The 8,841-nt window shown below is 36.0% G+C and overlaps 1 protein-coding gene and 1 non-coding gene across 2 annotated transcripts in view; one reads left to right on the top strand and one right to left on the bottom strand.

Annotated features, from left to right (window-relative positions):
- Positions 1–1,022: 1,022 nt before the first annotated feature.
- Positions 1,023–8,841, bottom strand: part of Phlpp (PH domain leucine-rich repeat protein phosphatase) — a 96,286-nt gene continuing 88,467 nt past the window's right edge. The window contains exons 7-17 of the mRNA XM_076376793.1: positions 7,767–7,914; positions 6,139–6,264; positions 5,888–6,041; positions 5,741–5,801; positions 5,333–5,587; positions 4,996–5,202; positions 4,706–4,868; positions 4,356–4,639; positions 3,247–4,086; positions 2,549–2,789; positions 1,023–2,032 (exon numbers count right to left, since the gene is read on the bottom strand). Coding sequence (XP_076232908.1) covers positions 1,574–2,032; positions 2,549–2,789; positions 3,247–4,086; positions 4,356–4,639; positions 4,706–4,868; positions 4,996–5,202; positions 5,333–5,587; positions 5,741–5,801; positions 5,888–6,041; positions 6,139–6,264; positions 7,767–7,914 — 2,938 coding nt within the window. The 3' untranslated portion in view covers positions 1,023–1,573. The remainder of the gene's footprint in view (positions 2,033–2,548; positions 2,790–3,246; positions 4,087–4,355; positions 4,640–4,705; positions 4,869–4,995; positions 5,203–5,332; positions 5,588–5,740; positions 5,802–5,887; positions 6,042–6,138; positions 6,265–7,766; positions 7,915–8,841) is intronic.
- On the top strand, positions 6,586–6,706 carry LOC143178647 (U5 spliceosomal RNA). Its single transcript, XR_013001830.1, has one exon. It is a non-coding gene; the product is annotated as a U5 spliceosomal RNA (small nuclear RNA).

Here is an 8,841-nt window from a genome sequence, read left to right as displayed (position 1 = left end):
TCTTCTGCATTTATCTGTTTCAATTCATCCACTTGATTTGGTAAAGGGAGCTCCCCATGATTGTCGAAATAGATTTAGCGTTGCTCGACAAATAAGATAATGCTTATCAAGGCCACTGTTAAGACATTAGATGACGGGAAAACAGAGATAATTGGATGATGTCTGGGCACTATGTGTTTTTCAGTTTATCGGTGAACTTTAAAAAATGTGTATGGCATAAGTATATAAGCCGATGTACAGTTTCGGGTCAATGGATCGCGATCGTAGATAAAAAAGCCTGCGTGTTTATGCTAATTAGATAATTTTCGTACGTGATTATCAGTCATTGTTTACCGTTTATTTGGTAGCTTCAGGTACAGTGGTTGATATATGTAGATTTTATCCTGTTTTAAAAATGTATCTTTGCAGAATTATAAGAAAAGGTATAATTAATTTGGTGTACACAAATTAAATGTACAATTAAGTCCCTGTTATTTGTTTAAAAAAATTGTTTATATGCATAGTGTTAATAAAATGGAAGAAATAGCACAATGTAAGAAAATCCTTAAAATAAACCAGTAGTTAAACAAGTTTTAAATTAATTTAAATAAGTATGAAGTAATAATGTAATGTAATATTATTAGAACTTGTTTTTTTAGTATACATGAATTTTGGTGAATAAGATAGTTGGCAAATATATTGAAATAATCAATTTAAAAAAATAAGAATTGTTTTCGAAATTGTTTGCAAATCTATCTAACTACGTGTTCAATATAAATAATAGTATCAGATCAACTTGTTTGTTGCTTGAATGGAATCACATGACTTATACCATGTTTAGTTTGTAATTTTGTTACGATACCTTATCGCAATCACTGACTATTACTGTTTAAACATATTTATATATTTACGCGGATGTTCCACTATGAAATGACTTTAATTTTAAGCTATATTCGTCATATTTGTACTGATATATTTTGAAGAATTTTCTGATCGAATAAATGTGATAATGGATAGGGAATAGACAGTTCGTTTCTGTGAGATACCTATCTCTGCTATATTTAGCTTTTACATTTAACATTCTTTCAAAATTTTCCTTTTTCTCTTCCTTTTAAAAGATTTTAGTAATATTTACATTTAATATCTGACTTTGGCTTCCCGTTTTCTATATTTGTACAATATTCAGGAAATCGTAATATGGTTTAGAGCATACATTTAACAACAGTATTTCACATTTACGAGAACTGAGATATTCTGTCGGACACTGTATCCTCTAGAATAAAATACAACTTTTGGCAAAATTTTAGAGTTTCATACCTTTCAACTCCCAACTCCACTCGAAGAAAAAAGTCTTCAATTGTACTTCTCAAAAAATATATTTGTCTCTTCTTTAACAGTAGCTTTATTAACACGATTTGTGGAGCAATCACGTGCTTTCCCTTATCAGTCACGTATGCGATTAGAATGTACATTCACGAAACAACAATATCTGTTTCATCTCTTTTGTTAGAAAACGATTACTCCCTCGATATTATTGCTTAATCTTTAATACTGATAACTCGTGACTTTAAGCAGGCTTATCACACTTTCAAAATCACAATTCCGTCGTGGCTACTCCCCAGTACTGTTGCATCCTGGTCGCATCTTGCTCCAAAGAATCCAGTCCATTCCTTTCCTGGATGACTGCAAAATCGTATTCTAGATTGTACGGCATTAACCTCTGCAAACTACCGAAATAAGCAGCATTAGGTCCACCATTCAATAATCTTCTTCCACTGCCGAATCGCACGACAGGGGGGCGAGGAAGGGAGGGATTAAAGGATCTAGCGCTGCCAAATCTCTTAGATAGAAAGGGCAAATTGCTTCCTAATTGTGGCGTGGATCTTGATTGGCCCCTGCGTAATGGAGTCCTTGTCAAAGTATCCAATTCCTTGTCGAACAATAGTTGAGTGTTTTGTTCCAACATGTACTCCCAGCAACGAAACTGTTCCTCACTGAGGGCGCCTGATCTCTCTGATACTGTGTCTTCTTGCCCAACCAGGCAGGCTTGTACCTGCTGAAATAATCTTTTTATTATTTAACTGATGAAGAAATTGAGATAGTTGTTTAAAGAAATTAATAGAGATTTGGCAGAAGTGATAGTATTTATAATACCGCAAATTTAGGTGGTGTTGAAAGTAGGTTTGGGTTCGAGTTTATTGATTAGATTGGAGAATCTGAGACTCAGGGTTTACAATCAAAGCAGAAGGTATTATATGCTATTATATACATATCACAAGTGATATTGCTTCTCAGATTTCGTGTTTTGCAGAGCAGGATAAAACTTAAGTATCTCTAACTGTCTTTTTCTGACTTGCACCAATTGTGTACTTTGCTGTATCATTTCTGATAATTTATCATTTCGTTTCATAAACATTTATAATCCATAATAAAGCAGTGATAATCCCTTTTGAAGATATATTTTGAAAACAGTGATTACGTGTCTGACATAATAATTTCATTGTCAATTACATAAGAATACTGCTGTTTTTTGTTTGAAGGATGAATCGATCTTAAAAAAGTAGATTACCTTTCTTGCGCCATTTTCAGGTACCAAAACGCTTTGCCTAGCTTTGCTCGTAGCTCTGGAAGCAGCGCTTCCAGGCCAGACTCTTCCAGAAGGGTGTCTCGATTTAAAGGTGCTGTCGCTGGCTTGATCGGATTGACCGCTTGGAGAACTCCTATCGTCTTTATATGGTGGACTTTCGTTTTCTTGCACAGGACGACGATTCTTGAAATACCTACCTGATCCATTGTGTGGTTTATTTGTCCTGGAAAATAGAGAGAGATTTTATTATTTCACTTTACTATTATTTTATAGCTTCTTCGATTTGAAGAGATATTCGTTCATCCAAGAAATAGAATTTTCCGATTCTGCATTTCTGTAAGTAAGTCAAAATCATTTTTATTTAAGTTAGAAACTTAAGCAATAACGTTAAGTCAACAGAAAAAGCAAGATATTCATTTTTTTTGTAGGTTGAAGATGTTTCTAGAGCATAAAAATATATGGATTTAACTTCAGATATAATCTCTTACTACCTAAGAATTATATTTAATTTTCATCAACATTTTCCCAGTATTCATTTTTATAAATATACTATAAGTATAATTTTTCAGTAATTTCCATTGCATCTAGACCTTTCTCGCGAATAAGATACTTTAAAGAACAGTGATAGACTAAAATAGACATGACCGCGATATCACGCGATACTACTCGGATTTCCTCACCTATTTACAATATTCTTGAGCACACCATTCAGGTAATAGCCCTCGTTCGCGTGACAGCAGCAAGGTCCCGGTGGCTTATGAGCGGCAGGTGGCACGCAACAAGGACAAGGACACCCATTGTCCGTTTGACCTCTGTTTTTCCCGACAGCGTGCCTTAGTTCTCTCATAAGCTGATCCAAGTCTCCTTGATTAGGTCCTGTCAGCCGTACAACCATAATACTCAAATTATCCTCCGCGCCGTAAGCCTGCGCCAGATCCTGAAGTCGTTTGGCGGCCAGGACAGGACTGGCCTCTGCTCTAGCTTCTCTGACAGCCTCCTGAACGCTCAGCACCTCCCACAGCCTTCGATTACCGATTATCACGAATTCGTCGTCGTCTTCTAGGTCAACTTCCTCGAAGGTCGGGTCAGGGACCACCAAGGGGAACATGGCTGCATTACCCAATTGATTTTTCACTGCGATCTTTCTCGACGGGGCTAAGGTCAAAGGGCCAGCTGCTCTGCAGAGGACAGCTTTCGCGTCTCCTGAAGAGGCTACTTTTAATGAATATCTCGTGGGCATTTTTGGGTATCCTGGTTGCGATTGAATTCTGACGATGTGAACCAGGGTAGCGTCGATTCCGTATTTCTGACCCTTTTCTTTGAGTTCTCGGTGTGCTGAGAGCAGTGTGTATTTTAGGTACTCTTTTGATGTCTCGCGAACGGTTCTTTCTTCCAGTAAGAGGCGAGGTATCATCTCCTGGAGAGCGCTCGGCGCTTCTTGGTTTGAACCGCCGTCGAATATACCGAATAGGCCTTCTACGTTGCAAAACGATGGCATTCTGACTTGGGATATGTATAGTCTGAGGAAATGAAATGCAGTTGATGGTCAAAGTGATGTAAAAATTAATATTCTTAATTATAGTTATAGAAAAGTCAGTTTATTATCAAACTTAATTTATTTTTCAATTTCTTATACTCTATCTTGGGTAGCAGGTTACTAACCTCTAATTTAATTTAAATAGTGAAAAATAATTAATAATTTTCAGTAGGAAAGTCGTAATTTATAAGCCATGTTATATCATAATGAACGTGGGTCTTCAATGAGCAGAGGAATATGATCTGTGCTCACCTTTCCCTCGACCCAGCCGTTTCCGAAAATCCCAACCGCCAGGGATGTTCCGAACCCTTCTCCGCGGATACCATTTCCTGTTGATGAGGGTGAGAGGGCAAACTTGGTCTATTTTGACCCGATACATCGACCAATGATATCGGACGCTGGGATCTGTACACTTGGAATTGCCTAGGGTCCACATGCAGCCTCGAGTTACATGATATATCCAGAAATTGTAACTGGGGTGGCACTAAAGCAGCCAGATTCACCCTATCCAATTGATTATGGGCTAAATCCAGCACCTACATAGAGTTTATTCAGGGATTAGTCGCCGAATATTGTTCTTCAGTTTTGTATTACGAGATTACCTTCAACGATGTCGTTTTATTGAACGTTGGGCAAGTCAATAGTCGATTGGAGTGGACACGTAACACGCGCAAGTGCCTCAAGTTGGCCACATTATCTGGCAGATACTGAAGACGATTGCCTGACAGTACTAACTCCTCCAGGTCTTTCCAGGAAGCTATGCAACTGCAATTGTTTTAAATTTAATCTGTAAATTCTAATCAAGTTTCTTAAGAATCCTTCAATTTTTAGCAAGCTTTTGAGTATCAGGAAACCTAATATTGATTTAATCTTCACTAGCTAAGACCTCTACCTTTCTGGCAGCGTATCTAAAGTGTTGTAGGCAATATGAAGAGCTCTCAGGGACGTCAATTTTGCCAGCGTGTCCAAAGCAGTGTCTGTCAGACAATTAGCAGTAAGATACAATTTTTCTAAGCTATGACTGTGCCTGCCCTTGCTCCCTTCCGCCAAGTGTGGAAGCTCTGACAATCGGTTGTTGGAGAGATTCAAGACTTGCATTCTAAAATAAACAGAAACGCTTATAACAAGTGGAATATGCTTCTGAAGCTTGGCCACTTCTGAGGCAGTTCCTATATGTAATAAGTATATTTGCTGCATCAAGCTGAGGGTTGAAATACAGGTTCACCTACTTTTCGGTATTGACGAAGAAACTGGTCGGTAGCGCTGTCAGTGCATTGTCTTGCAGCGTTAAGTGAACGATGTTGAGCGGTTTTCTGGGTGGTGGAAGGGCTTGCAGCCTATTGTGGGGCAGGTGAAGAACTTCCAGTCTCGATGGTTGCGTTAGCAGCCTGTCTGGGAGGGCTGTTAATGAATTGTGAGAGGCGAAAAGGGCGCGCAATACTGGGAGATCCGGTGTCCATTCTGGAAGAGCGTCTAAATTGTTGCTGAAATTAATTTATACTTAGTATTATACTACTAAAGAAGACTCATATTATAGATACAATAAATATTTTCGTTCACTTGTTTTAAGAATTCAATTAATACTAACTACAAATTATTTTTCTTAGCATTGGTTATTCTTTTATTTTATTACTTACTAAGAGACATCCAGATGCTCAAGATTAACTGGCACAGGTTCGATAGTTAACTTCTTTAATTCTGCAAAAATACAATTACACATATCATTCAGGTCTGTTTATTATATTTATATTTTGTTTATCAGAGAAATAAGAAAATAATCTTACTGTTATTTCCAGCAATAAGGGAAACGAGATTTCTTCCGCAAACAGTCAGTTCTGTTAAAACATTTCGCGCGCAACGAATGCTCCTTAATTCTTGAAGAGCGCTGATATCCAATTTCTCGATGCTATTTTCACTGACGTCTAGATGCGTTAAATTCTTGATTAAAGAAGAAAATGGAAACAGCAACGGTCAATAATTGTTATCTCAGAAAATGCATAGATTATTATATATTTATTATTATATAAATACTTACCCCATAATTTCCGAGAATAATGTTGCCCTTCAATTGATTGTTTCGTAGATTAACTTTATACAAATTATTCTGATTAGTTTTCTCATCTTTGTAGGATCTGTTGTTGTCTGTTTTCGGTAGAACATCCTAAAAATAATGAAGACATTGTTACGTTCTGACATAAGTATTTATTTTCATAAAGCTTTTATTTTTTGAAAATTTTTAAAAATATGAATTCTTAATAAATATGTTATATCTTTGAGGTGTATACTAATTTAAAATAATTTTAAGATAAAAATTAATATATCTTCGTTTATGAATAATGTACGGGGGTTCTGTTTGCATATGTACGGCCCTGAGAACCTAGTGATTCATCATTTGTCCGCTAGGTGGCTCCCAGCATGATCATGTTCTCGAAGGTGAGGTTTGCTTGGAGAGACATATAGAGGTGTTCATAAGATTGACTCATCACTCTGGTTTCCCTTCAAATTACGCATAAATCTTTCGCCTTTTACTAAAGATTTCCGTGGAGGGGAACAATTGATGAGTCTATAGACTAATTTTTTGTGTACCCGGCGCAAGCTGGGTCATATACTGAATGAAAACAAAATTTTTCTAGGTACATTAATATTAGGGGAGCATAATTTAAATAAAAAAGTGCTTTGGAAAAAAAGGGATTCTTTGAGTTTTTTAATGATCGGAGACAGAGGTAGAAAAAGAGAAAAAAGGGGGTGGTTGAGGATATACAAGCCGCGTGTTGTATCCCAAATATTAAAAATAAATATGCAAAAAGGAGTGAAGATGAAAATAAAATTTATTATTATACGCTTTTTAGCTAGGTAAAAAAAATAATTGGAATAGTAAAAGTATTTTGAAGTTTTATGTAACCTAATTTTAATAAGATTGCAGTTTTTTAAAATTTAGGGTTGAAAAGCTGGATATAAAAAATATGTATAAATTCGAGCGAAAGCCTGTCCTCAGAAGGTACGAAAATCATGTGTGCCTATGGAGAGATAAGATGAGCATTTGTTTCAGGGCAATCATACGAAAGAATGTTTAGCATTTAATTATCAATTCAAGTGCAATCACGTGCAGGTATCGTTATCGACAAAAGTCAAGGTTTCTGCCATTGATAAGATAGATTACTGACATGAGTACTTTTTATGATATGAAAATCAATTAACAACACCTGTTCCCTGACAAGTATTATATCATTACATATCACTTTTGTGAAAAATCTTGAATTGTTTCTCACTTAAGAAATAGCAAACACTTCACGATAAATTATCAATCATTATAAATTGAAATAGCTGACACTTCTTATCTCTACTTTCTAAAACAATAATATTCGACTAACTTAATTATGTAATAACACGACATGCATGTATTATAACAGTTCAAGAAATAAATGATAATTTCTGTCGATAAAATTCGTCGAACTTAAGCGAGTTTCTATGAAGAAGATTAATCAGATTTCTAAAATAGGAGTTCTGCATTTCTGAAGTCAGCTAATGACCAAATTCACCAGCACGGAACTACAAGTTCTGGAAACTGTTACATCACTCTGTGACCGTTCACTATAACAGTACAGTGTGAATTTGAAATTGCAAAATGTTTCAATAATTTTTTCATGAAATGCATTGACGTACCGTTAACGCGAGGGCTCGCATGTTGAAAAAAGGTGGCAGACTGCCGAGGCAATTTCCAGCCAAGGAAATGTTTCTTAGGCTCTTCAACTCGATGAGTTCGTGTGGCAGATCTTTGATTCCATTACGATCCAAAATCAGTTCTTTGAGGCTGTAAAAAAACAGTTTTAAATATTACATTAAATAATACATTGACCTGAAATTTGATTAAATATTTAAAAGACTTTTTCAATGAGGTTTCATTGCACACAAAATTCGTTTTCTCGTAGTAATAATATCTAAGGTATATGAAATTCAAATTTACGTTATTTAATTTGATTATGCTTGCAACAAAAAATTGCACTTTTTAATTTCATACTCGAATTAGTGATTACTTTTCTCTCGAAATCATTTTTCGCTACAAAATGCAGTGGCACTGTATCGAATTAAATAAAAATTCTGAATCCTCCCTGATCGATGTCGATCGTAAATTGCATCGTGCGTTCATATTGCCGTTTCATGGAAATAAATAAATCGAGATGAATTGGCATCGCAGTCACGGTGCATCGTGGTCGATGCACGCGTTGCACCCTCGCTGCGCGGACAAACGAATCGGTGAACCTAAACGGACGGGGCCGCCCACAGGATGTGCACTTGAGTAGAAAGTTTCGAATTATGGTGAAAACCTTCCTGCTGGTAAGCATCTGTGTCATCGGACAGACTTTCGGTTTTTAAAAGTAAAATGGAAACCATTGCACCGTACGACGTAAGGATCGAAGGTTGAAAGTTGAATGGGGGCAGATTCGATGGGATTATAAAAAGGAATGGCGATTAAATGCACAGGTATCTGTTCTAGATCGAAAGATACTGTTTCACTATTTCATTTTGTTAGTTAATGTTTTGAAAATTAGTTCTAACGAAAGATTTCAACTTCTTGTTTTTAATTTTATTAGTAGTAATAGTATTATAATCTGTTCTAGATTTTATTGTGAAAGTGTTATCGATATGTTAACAATTTATGGAAAAAATGGTACAAGATGGTTACTGTTTCAAATAAAAAGCAATAAATGTTCTCTGTAAATGAATTGTATGTTTCTTT

Source organism: Calliopsis andreniformis, chromosome 4, assembly GCF_051401765.1.
Source record: "Calliopsis andreniformis isolate RMS-2024a chromosome 4, iyCalAndr_principal, whole genome shotgun sequence".
NCBI lineage: Eukaryota > Metazoa > Arthropoda > Insecta > Hymenoptera > Andrenidae > Calliopsis > Calliopsis andreniformis.
The sequence above is the reverse complement of the archived record's forward strand: the minus strand, read 5'-3'. Positions and strand labels throughout refer to the sequence as shown.